At 54.3% G+C, this 21,793-nt stretch overlaps 9 protein-coding genes across 9 annotated transcripts; 4 read left to right on the top strand and 5 right to left on the bottom strand.

Annotated features, from left to right (window-relative positions):
* Positions 1-154: 154 nt before the first annotated feature.
* Positions 155-2,375, top strand: AYL99_02119 (hypothetical protein; the record flags this gene model as incomplete). Its single annotated transcript, XM_018833635.1, has 2 exons — positions 155-554; positions 610-2,375. 2 exons carry the CDS (start codon positions 155-157, stop codon positions 2,373-2,375), a joined length of 2,166 nt encoding a protein of 721 aa, XP_018696259.1.
* A 2,620-nt stretch (positions 2,376-4,995) lies between these two features.
* On the top strand, positions 4,996-5,486 carry AYL99_02120 (hypothetical protein; the record flags this gene model as incomplete). Its single annotated transcript, XM_018833636.1, has 2 exons — positions 4,996-5,095; positions 5,143-5,486. 2 exons carry the CDS (start codon positions 4,996-4,998, stop codon positions 5,484-5,486), a joined length of 444 nt encoding a protein of 147 aa, XP_018696260.1.
* Positions 5,487-10,012: 4,526 nt separating this feature from the next.
* AYL99_02121 (hypothetical protein) lies at positions 10,013-10,902 on the top strand (the record flags this gene model as incomplete). Its single annotated transcript, XM_018833637.1, has 2 exons — positions 10,013-10,047; positions 10,170-10,902. The coding sequence occupies 2 exons, from the start codon at positions 10,013-10,015 to the stop codon at positions 10,900-10,902; spliced, it is 768 nt and encodes a 255-aa protein (XP_018696261.1).
* Positions 10,903-11,056: 154 nt separating this feature from the next.
* AYL99_02122 (V-type proton ATPase subunit D) lies at positions 11,057-12,098 on the bottom strand (the record flags this gene model as incomplete). Its single annotated transcript, XM_018833638.1, has 6 exons — positions 11,057-11,262; positions 11,312-11,362; positions 11,420-11,794; positions 11,853-11,863; positions 11,916-12,025; positions 12,081-12,098. 6 exons carry the CDS (start codon positions 12,096-12,098, stop codon positions 11,057-11,059), a joined length of 771 nt encoding a protein of 256 aa, XP_018696262.1.
* Positions 12,099-12,493: 395 nt separating this feature from the next.
* Positions 12,494-12,782, bottom strand: AYL99_02123 (hypothetical protein; the record flags this gene model as incomplete). Its single annotated transcript, XM_018833639.1, has 2 exons — positions 12,494-12,598; positions 12,630-12,782. The coding sequence occupies 2 exons, from the start codon at positions 12,780-12,782 to the stop codon at positions 12,494-12,496; spliced, it is 258 nt and encodes an 85-aa protein (XP_018696263.1).
* A 333-nt stretch (positions 12,783-13,115) lies between these two features.
* Positions 13,116-15,671, top strand: AYL99_02124 (pre-mRNA-splicing factor syf1; the record flags this gene model as incomplete). Its single annotated transcript, XM_018833640.1, has 1 exon — positions 13,116-15,671. One exon carries the CDS (start codon positions 13,116-13,118, stop codon positions 15,669-15,671), a length of 2,556 nt encoding a protein of 851 aa, XP_018696264.1.
* A 1,007-nt stretch (positions 15,672-16,678) lies between these two features.
* On the bottom strand, positions 16,679-18,109 carry AYL99_02125 (hypothetical protein; the record flags this gene model as incomplete). The annotated part of the gene is made up of 1 exon (XM_018833641.1): positions 16,679-18,109. One exon carries the CDS (start codon positions 18,107-18,109, stop codon positions 16,679-16,681), a length of 1,431 nt encoding a protein of 476 aa, XP_018696265.1.
* Positions 18,110-18,497: 388 nt separating this feature from the next.
* AYL99_02126 (hypothetical protein) lies at positions 18,498-19,234 on the bottom strand (the record flags this gene model as incomplete). The annotated part of the gene is made up of 2 exons (XM_018833642.1): positions 18,498-18,743; positions 18,818-19,234. 2 exons carry the CDS (start codon positions 19,232-19,234, stop codon positions 18,498-18,500), a joined length of 663 nt encoding a protein of 220 aa, XP_018696266.1.
* Positions 19,235-19,604: 370 nt separating this feature from the next.
* On the bottom strand, positions 19,605-21,493 carry AYL99_02127 (hypothetical protein; the record flags this gene model as incomplete). Its single annotated transcript, XM_018833643.1, has 6 exons — positions 19,605-20,008; positions 20,068-20,156; positions 20,218-20,536; positions 20,601-21,001; positions 21,084-21,253; positions 21,347-21,493. 6 exons carry the CDS (start codon positions 21,491-21,493, stop codon positions 19,605-19,607), a joined length of 1,530 nt encoding a protein of 509 aa, XP_018696267.1.
* Positions 21,494-21,793: the final 300 nt, after the last annotated feature.

The raw sequence follows: 21,793 nt of genomic DNA on the forward strand, positions 1-21,793 counted from the left end.
CTCATCTCGAGCCTTTCAATATATATACCCAGCTACCATGATCCTAAACACTGAAGTTCCACAAGCAGCCTACAACCCATCATCCTTCTTCACCCGTCGTGGTCACACACAATAACAACAACACCTCTACACGATGCCCCCTTCACAAGACACCATGCTATGCAATGCATGTATCAACATACTGTCGGTGATTAAGACGCACCCGCCGGGGAGCTGGACTGGCACCAAGCCAGTACTCTTTGATCACCCTGAGGGACCGAACGAATGGGCAGGTTCTCACCACGTCCACGAGGGCGACTTCTATGAGGCGGTCCGGCGGGGGTGTTACATCTGCTGGACGATCTATAGAGACTGCAGCACCGAGCTTCGAGAGCAAGCCCATGCATTTCGCACGTTCTACCAACTCCGAGCACTGGACGCTGACGGCACGCTCCCTCACCTAGAGGACCATTACGAGTTAGAATTTACGACTGAGATCTTAGAAGGAGAGGCCCCGATTGCGAAGCAACAAGTTTTCGACTGCAGCGGCGTTTTTAAAATCATTCCCAAAAATGGTAAATATGGTCGCCCCCCGCCACGATCCAGTTCTGTTGCTAACCATCTTACCAGAGGTATCTGCCTCAGGGGAGCCACTCGCTTTAACACCAAACACGTTTTCAGGGAAATGTAAAGATCAAGTCCAGCAGTGGCTTGATAATTGTCAGAAGAAGCACGTTCAATGTAATCAGGACTGGCGTACAGGCGCAGGGTCTCCTGTCCGCTTATTGCACATCGATCCGGCTTCTGGAGGCACGTTCCGTTTGGAGACGTTTGCCAAAAAAACTCGACCCCCCAGATACGTTACGCTGAGCCATTGCTGGGGAGCTGGAACGGCAGTCACGTTGACCACAGAAAATCAAGCACGTTTATCAGCAGAGTGGTCTCCGATCAATTTGCTCCCAAAGAGATTCCAGGACGCTATGCAGATTGCCATCTGGATGGGAGTGAAGTACATTTGGATTGATGCGCTATGCATCATCCAGAACTCCAGGGATGACTGGCTTGCGGAGAGTACGAAAATGGGCGATATCTATACGAACTCTTTCTGCAATATTGCGGCTACGAGCGCAGACCCAGGCCGAGGATGTTTTACCGAGAGGCGAGTTTACATGGTGGAGCCATATCCTCTACCCGACCCCCAACTACAGGACGGAGAAAAGACGTACGTGATCGGTTACGATGATTTTTGGAGCAACAGCCTCTCCGACACGGCCTTGCACAAAAGGGGGTGGGTTCTGCAAGAGCGCCTGCTGAGCCCACGGACAATCCATTTCGGACAAGAGCAGATATTCTGGGAATGTCGATGTGAAATGGCCTGCGAGGCATATCCTCATGGCATCCCCGAGCAATTTCACAACCGGAAAATGCACGCCTGGAGGCAGGCAGACAAGATCCTCGACCCAGCCTACAAGCGATCGCCCGAATCGTCATTGATATCGAAATATCTGCCGCGACTGATCTCCAATTGGCTGACCTCGGGCTCGAAAGCCGACGACCTCTATTGGGTCTATGAAATCTGGACCCGGATTGTTGAGGCGTACATGGAATGCAAACTGAGATATGGCGAGGACAAGCTCGTCGCGATCTCGGGCATTGCTCAGAAAGTGGCCGAAGCGACCGGAGAACGATATCTTGCCGGACTGTGGGACAATGCCATGCTACCACAGAGTCTGCTCTGGTTCGTGTTGGGCAGGAGGCAAGCTGATGGCACTCCATCACTCAGAAATGCTTCGGCTGGGGATCTGGACTATCGCGCTCCATCCTGGTCGTGGGCGTCACTCGAGGCCAAGGTCATCTGGAACTGGCCTGCCCAGTGTGACAAGGTCGTCATCGACATCCTGAGCACCAACATTGAGCAGCCCACTGGCAGCAGACTGGCCAAGGTGTCGGCGGCGCAGATGAAGATTCGAGGTTATCTGGTCGAGGCTTGTCTCCGGGTGACGAGTCGGGATATGGACGGAAACCCCGAAGAGGACGGACTATATACGTTGGTGCTCGACAGTCACGACGCCTCCAACGCCATGCAACAACACTCGATGGAACCGACCATCTACCTCGACACGCCGATGTTGCCCCACTGCGAATCGATGGACGTATTCCTCCTCCCGATCTGCACCCAGTGGCAGAGCCGATATGGACTGCAGGCTACAAATCTGGCGGGCCTGCTCCTGAGAAAAGTGGTGTCGCCTACGGCCGGGACGAGGTACGAGAGAATTGGAATTTTCGGGTTGGATTACAGCCAGGCTTGTGCCGTTTGCGGGATTGGCCCTGACGACGCCCGCTCCATCGAGAGTGCATTGGAGAGGATGAGACGGGAAGACATCTGCCTCATCTGATGGAGGTCACCTTGGACATTCGATTTGACTTGTCCCTCACGTTGATTTGGCCTTCGCGGCCCTTGTGTGCTGGGTTCTGCATCTCGATAACATTTTTATTACTGACGCACATCTAGGGAGCATGGGTACTGGACGGTGGAAAAGGAGATCTGAAGGGGAAAAAACATTATTCTATTGTTATGGTAGTGGTAATTATGTAGGCTTAGAATCTGTAAGCTGTACTAGCACAGCCGTTCTGTATGCAGAGCACTGCGGACCACTACTATCGTCCCAGAGCCATCTGAAGAATATTTATCAAGCACGAAAACACTTTCCGTCGATAATGGAACCTGGGACGAGAGTACAGGCAGACTCGGTCGCAGCACCTTTTGGGGAGGGGATATTGTGAGGCCACCAGGTATGAGGCTGTGAGACAAGACTGTGGCCCTCACAAATGATCAACACCCAAAACACAATTGTGCACAGTCCACAGTATTCATGAATTACGTTTCATCACGTCACCAGAGCCATTCATTCCCCCCCCCTCACTTCAGCTTCAGCCATCCAGAGTACCCCAGCACGTGCCCAGTCCTCCATCCCATGCTTGGTTCGGTGCAATGTCCCACAAGAGTGCGAAGTTGGACGAGTATGTGCTGGTCCGAATACACAATTCGTTGAAGAGAAAATCGTGTGCATTCGCATTCACCACTGCCCAAGCCATTGACGGCGTTCAACAAGTTTATAATAACAAGTTCTAGGTAGGGCCAACACATCTTTATGAGCACCAGCAGTGGCCACACCTAAAGGAAAGTGAGACGCCCCAAACCTGCAAGGATCGATCGTCTGCCAGTTGGCGGGAAGTCACTCATGCAGCCTAAAGACGCCAATGCAAGCCACACAAAAGTTCCTGCTAGGAACTTTTGTCCGGGCTCTGCCTGGTAGTCTGCCTGGCAGACACCAGCACCCCCATTTTGAGTCCTGAGTCCCTTCCAGGCGCGCCGCAACAAAAGTCATGAATTCTCATATCAGTTTTCATGCAATCTTTACATCCTGCAGCTCTCGACAAAAAATGCAGGTTTTTCCCAGTGGTATCTGCGCGTGAAGACTCAGCATATCAAGGATTCACACACTGGGTGACACAGCCTGACTACAGGCAGAGGACCTTTTGCACACATGGCACACATGGCACGCCCCAAGAGAGAAGGAGATGAGCGGCCCCTGTGCCACCCCCTACAAGCGTGCAGCTCCTGAGGGCTCTTTAACCACTCACAAGTACCACAGCAAGCCCCCAGCGCCTTGAGCGACGCCACCAAAGCCCTTGAACCCAGCCAATGCCCCTGCTAAACCTGCTCGAGTCGTGTCTATCGGCTTGTTCATCGTAGATGGAACACGAAAGGGTACACAGAAGGAGGCAGGTTGAGCAAAAGGCCTGGGCTTCAACCGGGAATGTGATTTACTCGGGCCCCTGGTGATGCTCAACAATTTATGGGGGTTGTTGAACAAGTTATAAAATATCGACCCGCCCATCCTGTTACGATTTCTGAATTCGTCCTGGCAAACTTCTGGGTGTTTTGGTCGTCTGCTTCGAACCCGCGACAACCCCGAGTTTACCTGCGAATTTCCCGTGCAACCTCCCACCGCTTCTCCCAAATTCCCAACTTGGAACTGTCCGAGTTGCGCTTTTATGCATTTCGTCCACGAGCTTATGTCGACCCTATGTGGATTGACACTCGGTACTGGGGTGCTTATGCAGAAATGCACAAATGCGCGCAGGGCTTTTGCACGAATGTGTGTTTGGGGGGATGGTTGACTGACACTTCAGGTCCTTGCCGCAAGTCACCCTCGCCATTCTGGCTCCCTTCAGTCCACGGAACCTTGGGTCTCCTCAACAACAACAAAAATACCGACCGACCTTGGCGACGCTTTCACCGATTGAGTGGCCGTCACGGCTAGTCCCCGTCAGCCAATCATTCCTCACGCTTCGAGGCGCTTCGAGGGACTCATGTCTCCACCGATATGGCCTCTTGCTACTGGCTATACTCGTGGTCATATGCATACTCGACGACGGATATGGAGCCATCACCTTTGAGGAAATGGTTCACAGACAGAATCACTGTCGGCCTGCTGCTCTATCATGAGCTCGAGGCTAGCCTTGTTGAGATGTAAGACCATTTGGTGTATGGCATTGGTACAATACTTGTTCGGTACGCCGTCAGCCAAGGTAATTATCCTGGGGTAAAAGCGCCGTGAGCAATTGGAAGCACCTTGTCGCTGCCCAACAGTTGACGCAAGAAACTGGCTTGGTTTGGCCGGTCGGTCTTCCATTCTTCTCAACTCCTCCCCACACCAGTCCAGTATTACCATCCCCATCCCCTCTCCCTGTGAACTCAACAACCTTTCCTCATTACCACCGTGCCATCAGTCATCCATCTTTTCCTTCCCCCCTTCCCAAGTTTCTTGCTGCCGCCATCATCTCTGATCATTCCATCCTCTCTTCTCTACCTATTCTACCGCGAATATTCTTCCGACACCTCGACGAATAACGAGTTCAACTGGATAACTCCGATCATCTTCAACACTCTGGTCTAAGCCACATCTACATTCAACCGAATTCCTGGCTTTGAACATGTCCTCTATCAACATGCCGATCAACCAACCGCCGCATACCCATGCTGGCGTCAAATGCAGCCAGAGCCACGGCCACGGCTACTATGACGACGGTGAGATGACTCCCAAACAGCGTAAGTTTCCAAACCCTTCCTTCATGACTGGCCTAACCGCCTCTCAGGTTCGGAGGCGGAGAAACGGGTCATTGACGAAATTGGCGGTCTCTTCTGCGACTGCGGCAAATTTTTTGCCGGGAAATACGCAAAGACCAATCTCACACGTCACCTTCGTGAGCAAGGCACTCGCATTCGATGCGCCTATTGTCCATCCGAGTTTGCTCGTCCCGGTAACCTCCACAACCACATGCTGGAGAAGCATCCCGGTCTAGTTTGCGCCCACTGCGACACTGTTCCCCTCCCCAAACAGAGCCCTCAACCATACAAGTGTCCGAAATGCGACCGAACTTTCCAATACATTGATGATCTTTATCGACACTTGGACACCCGACACCGAAACGAACGCTAGACTAAAGACACGCCATGATGGAAGCTGGGATGCCCGAGACGAAATAGTTGCTGGAGATGAATTCCAGCGTCGAGAGAAGTCATACTTGAGAGATTTTTCAGCGGGTTTGGTGTTTTGGATACGGTTTTTGAAGTCGATTTTGTTCGCCCAAATCATCTTTGTTTGGACCAAACCGCCAGTTGTTTTATATTCCCCAGGGATGATGAAAATGGTCTGGCCAGATGATGGACATTGCTACGCGATACTGTACTTTTTGCTATACCCATATTTTGACAACTACCACTGTCTTCGTAACCCATGCTCGAGAATTGTGAAACTGTCCATTCCCACACTCGCCCCCTTACCTGCCTCCCACAAGCACCCCCGTATTATCTCTTCATCGCACGACGCTCACTTTTCCTCCCCACTAGAAATACTTCGCAATGCATGTTGATCTGATTTTCTTGCACATCTCCCCATGATCACCGGCCCAGGGAGTATTTCTCATAGGCTCGCATTTCCCTGCTCGTGGAGATCATCTGCATCTGCAATTACTACTGCAGGGTGCCAGATCGTGCTTGTGTAAATCTATACATATCTACGACGGATCGAAGAGCTCACAACTAGAGAGGGCGCCGGGTGACAGAATCACAAACAAGATGCAGGCGAGCATTGCACACACAGGTGAGCTACGAGTATACCTATACCTATACCCATAGCTAGCTGGACAGAGCCCCCGCCGTGAAGTGGGAGCCGCCTAACGGGGGTGCCCTGGGGGTGGTTCGCACCGCCTACATAAGTATTCATCGCCCGGGGGCTCAGTTAGACAGGCCCTCTCTAAACCATGCGCCCGAGTCTGAAGCTCCGGGCGAGAGAAATACTAACGATTAGGCCTAGGAACGGGTGTTCGACGCCCATGAGAGCCTAGAGGAAGTCCCTAGGGGCATACCTAGAGAACGGCACGTCCGGACCATCCGGGACAGGCAACAGAGCTGGCAGGTGAAAGCCGGAGCCCACGTAGACAGGTGTGTAGGTAGGTAGAGTCGGAGTGAAGAGTTGCATTCGACTCCTCGTGTCTGAGCGTCGAGAGTTGGGGGCGGGACGGGCCAGCACGAGTGAGATGGGTCATGGCAGCGACCGCAGGTGGTGGGTGGTGGGTGTGTCAGTGTCAGTGTCAGTGCCAGTGACGCATCTCACGAGGTGCAGCGTGCACGGCGGTGGCGAGACCGTTCGCTGCATGCATGGAAATGGGAACTGGTGGGTGGTTTGGTTTGCGCTGGTGGAATGTGGTCCCTCCGAGGAGCCACCTACGTCGTTAGTTTGGGGAGCAGCAGCTCGGTAATAATCCTCGATACCTAGCAAAAGCTACCCACGGGGAACGGGCCCACACACTGGGCGAGGGCGAGGGCGAGGGCAAGCCATAGTGACTTGAGTCAGAGGAATTCCTGGTCAGGCATAATAAGTGGATTTTTGGGAGTTGGGGGCGAGAACTCAACGCAATGAATGCAAAGGGTCTCTCTGAGCGTCGGTGCGCAGTGCACTGCACTGCACTGCACATGATTGGGCAAGAGGAGCGCAGACGCACACACAGAGGGAGAGGGATAGGTCGGCCATAGCGTCAGACGCTCAACAGAGCACCACGATGCCTTGTCCTACTTGCAATACGGCTCTCAACAATTAAAAATCAACACCCGACGCTCAACAACACGCAGACGGCTACCCACATCATCTACAACAGAACGAAAGTACGTCTGTTACGCGTCCTTGGTTGCAGGTCGGCATGTAGCTGAGGCAAAGCAAGGAAAGCTCCCCAAGGGAGTGAATGTGAATGTGGCCGACAACCAAGGCATGGAGAGAATCGGAGATAACAGACCAAGTCGTGAAGAATAGTGGAGCTCTCCGTCGCCTCCCTCGACTGACAGGGGGGTTAGGAAAAAGCAATAACCCAGCCAGCAAGCAAGCAAGCAAGCAAGCAAGCAAAGCAAGCAGCTGATGCTTGCTCGCTGGTCCTGGGTGGTGATGATGCAACTTTTTACCCCCTTGCTCTTTGCATCCTTACCCCAAGGTTCCAGGCCTGCCCTGCGATACCAAAGATAGCGATTGGCGCGCCGTTTCCATGAAGAGAAAAAAAAAGGACACAGTGACCCAAAATTCATGCAGAGAAACCCCCCTCCCGCCGTCAAAGAGTGGATGAGACACAATCGACAGACGAGAAGACTCCCTTTGATTTGTTCGTAGTGAGTTAGCTGGCAGCTGGCATCGCCCTGTTCGTCCTTTTGTTTCGGACACATTCCTACGTCAGTAGTAGTGGTGGGAGAGGAGCGTGAGGAGACCATGCCGCTTGCCCTCAATCAGAAATCCCATCCCATCGATCTGCGATCCGGCGAGCATGTGTGTGTGTGTGTGTGTGTGTGTCCAACCCCTTTCCTGTCACATGCGCGCAAAAGCGAAAAACCAGATGCCGAGGACAAGGGCACGGCCACGGAGGGAAGGCGAAATGGGCGTGAATGCATGCACAAAGATACTCAATCACTCGTCGGAAGTTCAAAGTCCTGTGGGGAAACTAGGGCAGCCAATCGATAGGGAGATGCGGGTCCGGCGAGCCAATCCGCCGGGTTGAGTGTGGCCTCCACTAGCCTGGAAACGGAGTAGTCGCAGCGTTGGGCCGGTCTCCACACCAGCTTCTGGATATTCAATGGTCCTGCCATGGGCGGCGAGCAAGGTTTGTTTAGCTTTAGAGCGTGACGAGTCCCCTTGTAAAGACCGTGACGGGACATTCGAGACGGTCGGTACGGACAGGACGAAGAGGTATCAGAGGGACGGAGGTGCCACAGTGAGGATCGACCCGAATTGTTCTCGTGCGAGATGACGTTGTGGTCGCAATTGGACGCTGGGTGAAACTGGCAGCTGGTCGAGTTGTGATGTTCGCCACTCGTTCGTCTCACTTGTCACTTTCGTCTGCATAGCCGTTGCATCTTAGTTTACTCTAACAAGACTGCGTAATTATCCGAGGGCGTGGCCCTACTGGATGACTGACTGCTCTGGCCGGCCCAGGTCAATTGTCATGTGTGGAGTTTAGCTGCTAGTCCGGGGGGCCAGACCCACATCCAAGCGCGGATTTTGCCACCTCAGGCAAACACGGCGACCACTACTCTCCCAGCCCAGACGTGCTGCCCGCACGCGAAGGGCGTGGCGCGTGCGAATTACAGGCGAATGGATCAGGAGCTGCTTTTACATGACGTCCGAGCCGTCTCGAAAGGGTCACGACACAGGCTGTGAACCAGCTGGTGTCAAGAGTACAAAGTCGACAGAAAATGAGGCTGAAGATTAGATAAGCTTTGGTTTCTTAGTCATGCAGCAGGGAAGGGCCAGCTGGGCCAGGTCGAGGGCAAACCCCAGGGCCAGGGCCACGGAAATGAGAAGCGAGCGAGGGTGGGCATCGAGGGCGAGGGCGCCCAGGGGACCGGGGCACCCTGAAACGCAGGGGGTGCCGGCTTGCCGGGTGTCAGCCAATGGGCGTGGCGTTTTGCAACGCAAAAAGTGGAGCGCTTGAAAAAAGGAAAAAACAGAACTCGTCATCCCCCATTCCCTCAACCCTTGCCTCACTCTCTGTCTGTGCCAAGGACGTTCAAAAATAGATGGAGGATTTGTTGAGTCGATCGAGATGGGGGACCGGGTATGCACGAGAGGGAATCTTTGTCGTGGGTATTATTGGATTTTGGACGAGGACTTGGTGCTTGATGGGGCGTGTCTGGCCCGTGGACGAACTAGTGAGGAATGTCGAGCTAGGAGCTTTAGCCGGCTGCTAGAAGACGATAAGCTTATCTGTAAATTCTCCGATTTGTTACCATGGTATGAGCTCGCTTTAGTGCACATCGATTGTTCTCCGTACTCGTTTTATTCCTTCTACACACGTGATTATGGAGAAAGCCCGGTCTTAGCCAATAAGAAGCACAGCTTTTGGATAGGTCCGTCAGCATGGCTCGTCGCGTCCGTCCATTTGAGACAACGTGCATCGGTCGATAGCATTCCAAAGAAGACCATAGCATTGTGACGAAAAGAAGCGAGACTGGTTCCCTGGTTCCACTTCATCCAGAAATAGCAGCAAGCAAGTGACTGAGCGAGCTAATTTTGGGTGCATGGTGGTGGAAGATAGGTAGCTCAACGCAACTTTATGACTGTTGATACATCTGGTGGGTGTCTGGGCATCGGAGACAATGGATTGAACCGCTACGTCATAAAACCCCAGGTAAGGTTTGGACGGGGCGTACTCGATACCGTTGGGTCGGTATTACAGAACCACTATTTAAAGCAGCAAGATACCGGCCGACAAGTTGCTGCTTTAGAAGCGGTGGCTACTCACGTGCGCGGCTGCGCGACAGCCTCGCCTTGAAAATCATCTCCGCACTTGTCGCTCCTGTGCGCAGTCTCACAGCAACTCGGTGTGCAACTATCCAACGACCGCATCTTGATGAGTCCAGCGTCCCGTCCATGACTGTCAAGACAGCCTACAGACAGGTTTGAACCTCGCATCAACGCTCGCAGTCATGGCGACTGGAACGCAAAACCCTCCGAGCTCGACGTATGTTGTTTCTCTCAGCCATCATCTCTGCGCATTTGTCGCCCTTTTTTGACAACTCTAGCCCCCACCCTTCGTGTGTTACGCACTGATTCACTGACACATTTCTCTCTCCCACCGTCCAGAGTCTACGTCAAGAACCTCGAAGAGCGCATCAAGATCGAGCAGATGAAGACGGCCCTCACCGAGATCTTCTCCGAGTACGGCAACATCATCGACCTGGTGGCCAAGTCGAACCTCAAGGCCAAGGGCCAGGCGTTCGTGGTCTTCGACAACCCGGACTCGGCCGCCAAGGCCATCGAGGAGATCAACGGCTTCGAGCTGTTCGACAAGCCCATGCAGCTGGACTATGCGCGCACGCGGTCCGACGCCACCGTCCTGCGCGAAGACGGCGAACAAGGCCTGGAGAAGTGGAAGCGGGCCCGCCTTGCCGAGAAGGAGCGTCGCCAGGCCATGGAGGCGACCCAGCAGAAGGCGCTCAAGAGACCGGCCGCCGCGGCCGTGGAGCCCACCGCACCAGGAGGAGGACTGGCCACACGGCCTGCGAAGACGGCCAAGGGCGCCGGCCTCAAGGCATCGGGCACCAATGCCGCAGCCATCATCCCCGACGAATACCTCCCGCCCAACAAGATCCTGTTTTTGCGGGATCTGCCTGACAGCTACGACGCAGATGGTCTGAGCCGCATATTCAGCCGCTTCGAAGGGTTCAAGGAAGTCCGCATGGTGCCAGGGCGGAAAGGCATTGCGTTCGTGGAATACGAGGCCGAGGCGGGCGCCATCAGTGCAAAAGAGGCCACGGCTGGTATGCAACTGGGTGATGAGGGTAAGGGAATCAGGGTCACGTATCAACGAGCTTGAGGGGTGGTATTGGGCCGAGCCAGGAAAGGGTTATGATATGGTATGGCAACTGCGGCCGCCAACTATTGTATTTGATACACCTGCATGCATTGGCCGGCGTTGAGGATAAAAGCATACAACATCCCGCAGGGTCTTCTCACACACTGGGGGGAAATCAGAAAATAACATCCTCATCCTCATGCTCGCCGAGCACATCCTGCGGCTGGGCGCCATCCTCCTGTTCTGGCTTGTTCTTACCCGCTTGCCTCTGTCGCAGAAGCTCGGCGTCCGCGGCGGCTTGATCACGTTGTTTCTTGCCCGACACTTTCTTCAATCTGTAGAATTCTTCTCGGTCAAGCTCGTCAAGCTCGGAGTTGATGTCTAGACAGAGTTAGCACCTTGGAGACTAACGGTGTCCGGGTGAGCTTACACTTGATGGTGTTTTCAGTTCGGGGAATGATGACATGTTCAATGGCATTGACTGCGTGCGTGGTCAGCTTCTTCCGTGTAGCCTCTGATAAGAGTCCATCAAACGTACCTCTTCGGTTCACAACCTTGATGACTTCGTCGAGAATCATGAATGCCGTCTGTAAGCTCGCCAGCTCAACTAGTGTCTCGACCGCGCGGGAATAGGTCTCTCGACATCTTTGCACTTGCTGACCTCCCTTGCCCAAACCGGTCAAGCCGAAATCGTTGATCTCCTCCTTTGTGTATCCCTCAAACTGCGGGAGAAAGACACCTGACACGTTCTCTTGCTTGGTCTTGATCCTGAACCGGGCCGTCTTGACGGATTCCTGGATCTGGTAGCCAATATCTCCGCCGACGGCGTAGGACACTTCAGCGAGCGAGAATGCGGCAATCTGCATGACTCGTCCCATCTTCCGTTTCGCTTCGTCGATTCTCTTGAGGATATCTGTGGCATTTTAGCTTCGAGGTATTGCGAAGAGGAAGGGGGGTGCTGTTATGCACACCTCGAAACCGCCTATTGGAAGATTAGCAGGTGACGACGCCGGTCAAGGAGGAATATGGATTACTTTGTCAACGCCTCGCTCTTCCTTTTCAATAAGCTGTGGCCAGTCTGAGCCCCCTTCAACTTCGCATTCATCTGGCCCAACGCCTGCCGCGTGGGGAAGACGGCCTCTCTCTACACAAGTAGTAAGTCATGGTAGCACCTTGGTTTTCCCTCTCAGTGGTCTTACCCCTGCGCCGGAAGACATCTTGTCCGAGGGCTGCCTTTCGTCCTGTCTGATATGGAGTAACTAAGCACACCGAACTGCGAGTTGGAGTAGCGAAGATCAATGCGGCAGCAGCTTATCACCTGGCGGAGCTGCGATGCTCGGGGAGGCATGACGGTGCCAAGCAGGCATCGCTAAAACTTTAGCCCGTCCAGACAAAAGATATGGTGCGTACGACTACCTATTAACTCGAAGTTGAACAGTTCGAACGATATTCTATGGCTACTATTCGAGATCAAAGAACCCGAACAAACACTGATGGCAAAACCCAGGCTTTACCTTGCATGCAATTCTGAGCACCTTAGAGAGCATGAAGCCTCCTCATCCGAGTCGTAGTTTTCCACAGAATATTGCAGGATAGGCTCTTGCTCACACCGTTAATACGTGCAGCACTGCGTCGAGTTGTCTGACGAAGTGTCGGTATTGGTAGCGGTATGGGCGTAGTGCATTTCATTGTAGGCACGCATGAGTTTCTCGGTGGGCTACAAGAGGGCGTCACTAGACTCGACGTACTCTGTCCTCTGCCGGTGTCGCCAATGCCCGATCGAAGGTGTTGTTGTAGAGCGTAGACGATTGCGATCCATTGGACTTCCAGAGGAATATAAAGTCCTCGCGCGACGCTGCCCTTGACCTCGAAATGGCCTGGACCTTGGACTCTTCCTTCATGTTTTGAAGATTACTCTGCTGATCAGAAAGGAAGTCACTTCGCTAACGAGACACATCGAGCCGTATCCGATCCGAGAACGCCTCCACCATCTCCCTGTACCATATTCCTGGCACCGACACACATTAGACCGATAGCTCGGGGTTGGTTGTAAGTCCTCCAAGGCTGTGCTCTGGGATTTTTTCGTAGTACGGTTCTGAGGTGCATGAAATGGGAGCTACAGCCTGCCAAGCCGCCAGTCGGAGTCGTCGAAACTTTTCTCCGGTTGCTTCGGCGGCCTGCGTCTGGATTTAGCGAAATCGCGAGGAGAACTTTCTTCAGCATAGACGACCATCATGCCTGGCACTCTCCGTCGGTCGCATAACGACTCCAAGGTCGCGATGAAGTCCCTCAAACCCGATCTGTACCTCATCGCGAACGAGGATACGATCTACGAGCAGGACATCCTCCGGAATCCCGGAAGCGTCCGACCATGGCTGACCTACATCGACTTCAAAATGCGCAATGGCACGATCCACGAGCAGGCGTTCGTACAAGAGAGGGCGTGCATACAGTTACCGCGGTCATACAAGCTGTGGAAAATGTATTTGGAGTTCCGGATCAAACATCTAAAAAAGAAAAATCCAGTCAAATACCGGACCGAGTTCAACAAGGTCAACGCCCTGTTTGAACGGGCCCTCATTCTGTTGAACAAGATGCCGGTCATCTGGGAGATGTACCTGGCCTTCCTGCTGCGACAACCCTATGTCACCAAAACTCGAAGGACCTTCGACCGGGCACTCCGCGCTTTGCCAGTCACGCAACACAACCGAATCTGGAAGCTCTACAAATCCTTTGCCAACTCAGCTGGAGGGGAGACGGCAGTGAGAGTATGGGCTCGCTATGTCCAGGTGCATCCGGAAGACATGGAAGACTACATCGAACTACTCATCGAGACGGGACATTATCTCGAGGCGGTGAAAAGGTACATTCAGATATTGAACAACCCCAAGTTCGTATCAAAACACGTCAAAAGCGAGTTTCAGCTGTGGAGCGAGATGGTCGAGCTCATGGTCGACAAGGCTCGACATATCGGTAATAGCTCGGTGGCCGGTTTCGACCCTGATACCATTATCCGAAGCGGCATCGAACGATTTGCCGACCAACGCGGCAAACTGTGGGCAGGCCTGGCAACCTACTGGATCACCCGTGGAGATTTTGAGAAGGCGAGAGACGTTTTCGAGGAGGGAATTACCACCGTGATGACGGTGCGTGATTTTACCATGATCTTTGACGCGTATGTCGAGTTCGAGGAGTCTATATTGTCCACCCTGATGGACGCTGCGTCTGCCCGTGCAGCCAAGGGAGTTGTCGACCCTGACAAGGACTTTGAGCTCGATCTGAGAATGATGCGGTTTGAACATTTGATGGATCGGAGACCATTCCTGGTCAACGACGTCCTGTTACGGCAGAACCCCAACAACGTGGTCGAATGGGAGAAACGGGTCGCTCTCTGGAACGATAACAAGCAAGAGATTGTTCAAACATACGCCGATGCAATTGCAGCCGTCGCACCGAAAAAGGCTGTTGGGAAGTTCCACGAACTGTGGCTGAATTACGCCAAATTCTACGAGGAAGCTGGCGATTTGGACACGGCACGCATGATTCTCGACAAGGCGGTCAAGGTGCCCTACAAATCCGTGGCCGAGCTTGCAGACACGTGGATCGGCTGGGCGGAGATGGAGCTGAGGAACGAGAATTTTGACGGTGCGATGAAAGTTATGGCGACCGCCACCAAAGCCCCGAAACGCAGCACGGTCGACTATTTTGACGAGACCCTCTCGCCGCAGCAGCGCGTGCACAAGTCTTGGAAAGTCTGGTCGTTCTACGTCGACCTGGTCGAATCGGTGGGTTCCCTGGACGACACGAGGGCCGTCTATGATCGCATCTTCGAACTGCGAATCGCCACCCCGCAAACGGTCGTCAACTATGCCAACCTCCTCGAAGAGCACGGCTACTATGAAGAATCCTTCAAAGTATACGAACGAGGCCTCGACGTGTTCACCTACCCTGTCGCGTTCGAGTTGTGGAATCTGTATTTGACGAAAGCCGTCGACCGCAAGATTGGCATTGAGCGACTGAGGGACCTGTTCGAGCAAGCCGTCGAACAGTGTCCTCCTTCATTCGCCAAACCGATCTATCTGATGTACGGCAGTCTCGAGGAAGAGCGAGGGTTGGCCCGTTCAGCCATGCGAATCTACGAACGCGCCACACGCGCCGTGAGCGACGAAGACCGTCTATCTATGTTTGAGTTTTACATCACTAAATCAGCCACGAACTTTGGACTGACATCTACCCGTCCCATCTACGAACGTGCCATCGCCGCCCTGCCCGACAAGGAGGCCAAGATCATGTGTCTGAAGTTCGCAGAGATGGAGCGTCGTCTGGGAGAGATTGATCGCGCAAGAGCGATCTATGGCCACGCATCTCAATTCGCAGACCCACGAGTCGACAGAGGGTTCTGGGAGACGTGGGAGAAATTCGAGGTGGCCCACGGAAATGAGGACACCTTTAAAGAGATGCTCAGAATCAAGAGATCTGTGGCCGCCCAGTTCAACACAGATGTCGCGTTCATCGCAAGCCAGGCAGTTGCGCGGGGCCAAGCCGCGGCTGCGGCTGCCGGTGAGGGAGAGGGGGTGGGAGCTGAACAGAGGGATGGAGAAGTGCAGGATGCGATGGCTGCGTTGGAAAGACAGGCGAGGGCGCCGGTCGGCTTTGTGGCGGCGAGCACAGGACCCGAAGGTGGGAATCGAGCAGCGCCGCCGAACACGGTTGACGAGACGGACCACACCGCTGACCAGGACGCGTCTGCCAACCCGGATGCCCTCGACGTCGACATTGACGACGATTGAAACTTGAACGGTTTCTAAATGAGGAAGATGGGATTTTGAGACGAAACACACGAAAGCATGAGCGATCTTTTGTCTTTTTGGGGGGTTGCGGGGCTCGAAGCATCCATTCTGGCTGACTTGATTTGATTTGATCTGACCTGATCTGATCTTCACTTCCACGTCGAGCTTGATCAGACTCGAGACACATATGTAGGGCAACAAGGGTTGGGGAGGTGGAGGGACATTTTGGAAGCATCAGCGACGTGTTCTCAGGACTAGGCATGGTAGGCCTAACTTTTACTTGACTGTTGACTTTTTACTCTTTGTTCGCTCTCCTGAGCTTGCTGTGGACGGTATCGTGTGCTGTGGTGTGATTTGGTATGATATTCACCATTTCTTGCACTTCGAGCGACTCTGTAAATCAGTCGGTCGGTCGGTCGGTCAATTCTATCGGTCGGTGCCTTTGAGGAACTACAGTAATTCAAGGGCTCTACGAGATGATTGATTGATTTAGTGGATTGATCGACGATGATCGATCAAGAAGATCTTCTCTCTATCACCAAGAACTTGGTCCTGGATCCCATGTATTATGGGATGGGAAGGGATGCTTAAGTTCCCCTCGTCATTGCGGAGAGGAGGCCGTGATGCTGTGTATGTATGTATGAATGTATGTATATGCTTCTACGTATGTATATATACTAGGTATATTCGTGGCATCTCATCAATTCATTCATTCATTCACTCGATGGTGGATAGTTTCTAGTCTCCAAGTCCCTTGAAGGCACGCACTCACTGGCTGGCTGGCTTCGACGCCAGGCACTTACTTGATTTTACTTTACTTCCTTTTTGTCTATCCGTATGCTTCTATCGGGTATTGTTCATCTATATGTGATATTCCCCCTCTTTCCCTGCCTTCCTACGAACCATTCTCAATCCATTCACCAAATAACCAAGCATCCATCCATCCATCCATCCATCATCATCATCATCGTGAAATCCCCATCCCTATCGCTGACTCTCTCCCTCCCTCACTTGGGGTATTCCTTGACATGAAAACTCTTGACCTTGACAAACTGCTCGAACCCCAACCTGCTCAGGGTGACGCCCTTGCCGCTGTCTTTCCAGCCCGTCCAGGCGAGGTCGGGACTGGGGAAGTCGGCGCGGTTGACGAACACGGTGCCGGCCTCGACGCGCCCGCACAGCTCCTCGCCCCGGCGCGTGTCTTTCGTCCAGATGGACGCCGTGAGCCCGAACTGCGAGTCGTTCATCAGCGCGACCGCCTCGTCGTCGCTCGACACTTTCTGCACCGGTATGACGGGTCCGAACGTCTCGTCCCGCATGACCGACATGCCGTGGTTCACGTGGGTGAGCAGCACGGGTGCCACCCAATTGCCCTCCGCGGGCCCGGCGGGCGATTTGAATGTCGCGTTGTGCGGCGTCTCGTCCACGGCGCCCGCGGCGATGGCGTCCGCGACTTGCTTCTCGATCGTCGCCTTCGACCGGGAAGAAACGACGGGCCCGACGTGGGTGGATTTGTCGAAAGGGTCTCCGACTTTGTATCCCTCTAGGACTTTCTTGACTTCCTTCACGAATGAGTCGTAGATGTCAGCGTGGACGTAGACGCGTTCGATGGCGCAGCACGACTGGCCCGAGTTGAAGATGGCGCCGTCCACGATCTCTTCCGCCGCCCAGGCCGCGTCGACGTCCGGGCGAATATACGCGGGGTCCTTCCCACCGAGTTCCAGTCCCACGGAACAAGACACCCGGGACGCCGCCAATGTCTGGATGGCGATTCCCGCCGCCACAGACCCCGTGAAGCAGATGTGATTGACGTCCGGGGAGAGGATCAAGGGCTTGAGGTCCGTAGGACTCCCACAGTGGAGGTACTGGATGACGTTCGGCGGCAGACCCGCACTCTGGAAGATGTCGACGATGTGTTCGACGATGGTGGGCGTCTGAGGGCTCGGCTTGAGGATCACGGCGCAGCCGGCCAGCAGGGCGGGGATCAGGCTGTTCACCAGGATCAGGTAGGGGTAGTTCCAGGCGAAGATGACCAGCACGACGCCCACGGGATCGCGGCGCGTGATGTACCGCTTGAACCCGTGTTCCTCCTCACCGTGGATTGTGGCGTCGCGCTCGAGCACGTCCGGCGCCACACGGTTCATGTACTCGGCCCTCTTGACGGCCGTGGTAATTTCCTTGGCCGTGTAGGCGATGGGCCGGCCCATCTGCTCGGTGAGTTCGCGGGCGAGGACATCCTGTTTGGCCAGCAGCGTCTGCAAGGCCGTGGACACGATCTGCTGCCGGGAGGGAAGGGTCGGGTGGGAGGCGCGGAACGACCTGAAAGCGGCTTGCGCAGTGGTGCCCAGGCGCAGGATCTCGTGCGGTGACAGGCCGTGGCGGGTCAGGAGGGGTTTGTTGGTGGTGGGGGAGATGGTGGTGATGATTTCGGCGACCATGTTTTGCAACACGATCACTTTTGTCAGAGGTTGGAGCAGCTGGGTTCAGTGAAATATGGAATGAGAAAATGTGTATGTCCAAGTCAAGGATGTATTCACAGTACATGCAGTAGTAGAGCAGACGGAGAATAATGCTGGTCACGTGGTGGCGCGGGGGAAATGATGAGTCAGCCGATGACTTAGCCACGTGACGGCAGCTAGTGCCAGGGACTCTTTTCACTGCAATATGCAATAGACATTCTTCTATCTCTGGCTAAACCATTGTTCTCGTGGTCGGTGCTTGTTTGTTTGGATTGGGTTGTGTTGTATCTCTCCCACTGATTCCTGACTCCTGGCTCGGGTAAAAGATAGCCTCTTCCCAGCCCTCTTGAAGTCCAGACAGGCATATTCAAGAAGACCGCACGGGCCCCAGTATCCAACCCCTGCTCACCGCTAGCCAAGCCCAGGCCACCACCCGATTGGCATCGATCGTCTCGTGGTGTGGCGTCTGACAGCTCACCACCCATGCCCCAGGATACAAGACGGCATGTCCAGGAATCCCGGCCAAAAAGATGGCGTTGCAGCTCGGACTGTCGCAGAACTTCAGCGGAGGGCCCGGAGGCGGCGCGGGCAAGTTGATCGTCGCTTGTATTTGCTGGGTTCACCGACAGATAGAGGAAGTCAGAACACATTGATAAGGACGAGACAGTGGGGGGAGGAGTAACAAACCGCATCGAGGATGTTCTGGGAAAACAAGTGAGCCGCGTGGGCTACGGCCATGCTCAAGGAGCGACGAAAGTCGGGACGGAGGGCGGCCTGGGCATGGCTGATTTCGTTGTGCACAGCAATGCGAATCTGGAAGAGCTGGGCAATCTCGAGGAGGTGCTGGATCTCCTGGGCGTAGGCGAGCATGTCCTTGATGACGACGAGTTCGATCAAGGGGACGGCGTTGTTGGAGTCTAGAGGGACAGACGCAAAAGCGAGACCGTGGCGGAGGCGAGCCAGCCAGAGGATCTCGTTTTGGCGCTTGTACAGGGCCGCTTCGAACCCGGCATGGTTGTTCTGGAGGAACCAGTCACATAGCTCATGTTGGGGCAGACCACCGGGCAGGAAATCTCGGTCGATGTTCTCGTCGTCGTCGGCCATGGTGTTGGAAAAGATGAGGGAAGGAAGGGGCCAGACAACGAAAGGCAAAGACATGCGAATGAAGGTGGGTTGATCTGCCAAACTGCCCAAAGTAACGGATTTTTCACGCTTCACTCTCTTGTTCATTGTCCGACGACGCAAGGTGTCGAAAAGGGACGTGCTGGCAGACGGCCATCTGATGACTCTCGACCCACGAGCGGCGTCGACAATTGCTGACAGTTGCCGTTGACCACGTACTGTACTATGCCCTGCCGACACCATACTCACGGCTCCCACTTGGACGACAACTGTGGCAGCCAGAAAGACTTCTCCTACGACATGGTGCACCGCTTCACCGTCTTCACCCAGACCTCTACTGGCTGGGACACTCTCAGCTCGATGTCACGCCATAGCGAACGAGGCCCATGACACCTCCCAGTAGGATCGCCACGGGGACAGGAACCCCAAACCAGCATCCACCGACATAACTGGTCGCAGTGACAACCACCCACCAGGGATCCCGGCCCAGGCTCGAGCCGCTCGTGAACTCTTCGTCGACGTAGCCGATCTCCCACAGCCGGTAGATGGCGGTGTAGATCAGCCCGACCGCGGCGGCGTTGACACCGCGCAGGCCGGCTTTTACCCATCGGCGAGTGCGCAGCGCCCTCCACAGGCCCATGGTGCCGTGCACGAGCACCAAGCCTGGCGCGAAGATGCCGATGAAGCCTAGGATGGCACCCGCGGCACTGGGGATGGACGCGTTGATCGCAGTCAGTGAGCCGAGATATACGGCGACTATTGAACAGAATCAACAAGATGCCTTGGGATGAATGCAGGTTCTATCTAGGACTCACAGTTGAAGTTCGGTCCTGGAAAGGACTGGATGATGGCCAACCCCAGAAGGAAATCCCGGGATGACACCCAGCCTTCCGTGACGATATACCTGGAATTGAGGCAATGTTCTTAGCTGTGTTTGGACCGTAACCCTCTAGACACACACTCACTGTCGAAGAAGGGGAATCACCACAGGACCACCACCAAAGATAATGGTTCCCGCGAGGTACATGTTGGAAAAGAGACTGAACAGTAGTGGTCGATGTTTTACGACTCCACGCAGCACCATGACGGTGATGAAGGTGAGGAAGAACCCTGCTATGAGGACCGTGCCGAATTTCCAAGAAACCTTCAAGTCTCTGCCCGCCGGGATGATTCTTGCATCTTGTCTGCTACTCGAGACACCATGGGCATCATCGGAAGTAGTGGGGGGTCCTGAACCTTCCGTCTCTTGCCTGGGAGACGGAGTGCCGTGGTCCGTCCCGGTGGCTTATGATATGGTGTCAGCCGATGGACTAAATCGAAGAGTAAGGAGCAAGTCGGCATGACCTACACTGCAGTTGATGCCCTGGTGGCCGATCTGCAGTATTCATCTCAATTTCATCCCCGTCGTGTCGCGGTCTCACCCTACGTGCCACCCCCAGTGCCTTCTTGACTAGGGGATGCAGCAGTCGAAAGTCCCAGATAATGGTGACCGGGCCGGCGAGGAAGATCAAGACCGGGAAGAACCAGAGGGCGTTGTACAGCATGCCCGCCGTGGCCCCCAAAAACACCAGGATCCGGGTGATCTGGTCTGTGATGGCCTTCTGGGACAACTGCACGGCCGCCAGAGCAATCACTCCGACAGTGGCGGCGTTCAGACCCGAGAGCAAGGCATAGGCCGGCGCAGGGAGGATGTCCCCGACGTTGGATATGCCCAGTGACAGGGCGTACATTCCAATGGCCCCGGGAAGTCTGTGTGTGTGCAGCAGAGGTGATTCCCATCAGCCAGAGCTTGTGACGGGCACGGGGAAGAAAGAGGATGGGGGAAACTCACGACCACAAGAGGAACGCCGACAGCGCGGACAAGAAGCCATTGCGGTTGAGGTTGATGCAATAGAGCATCTTGGTGCTCGCAGGGCCCGACAGCGCCTGGGTGACGGCGAACAGCTCCTGGAACATAGGCTCGTCCAGCCATTGGTATTTCTCCACGAAGCGCTTGTGCAGCTGTTTTTCACAGAGTGGGCGTGGATGGTTAGAATCAGAAGGACAAGCTTGCCATAGCAGAGGTCCAGGGGAAATCGATAGACAAAGACTGACAATTTGGAAATGAACAGGCGGGCCTCCGAAACAGATCAGTCCCAGATGGCCGTTCTTCTGCACTGTCTCGCGCATCCGCTGTTGCCAGTCCACCCACCCATCACGGATGCGACGCTCTGTCGAGCGTCGCATTCGTACCAGGGTCATGACGAATGAAGAGGACATTTCTTTAGATGAAAGGGCGTTTGTCGTCCAGGTCGACGATCATCGTCACAAATATTGACTGGATAACTCTCTTTCGACGTCGTGTTATCATTTGAACAACCTGGTAGAATATCTGCAGTGTGCATGAGAAAAGCAACAAAGAGAAGAAGTAATACATAAAGTGGGACGATGCTCGCGTCGAGGTTGCAACTATGCACCGACAGCTAAGACGCTAGTACGTATGTAAGTATCACATCATTCACATGTATTATTACTTGTTGTATTATCTCTATGTATATCGTG

Source organism: Fonsecaea erecta, assembly GCF_001651985.1.
Source record: "Fonsecaea erecta strain CBS 125763 chromosome Unknown Scaff2, whole genome shotgun sequence".
Taxonomy (NCBI): Eukaryota; Fungi; Ascomycota; class Eurotiomycetes; order Chaetothyriales; family Herpotrichiellaceae; genus Fonsecaea; species Fonsecaea erecta.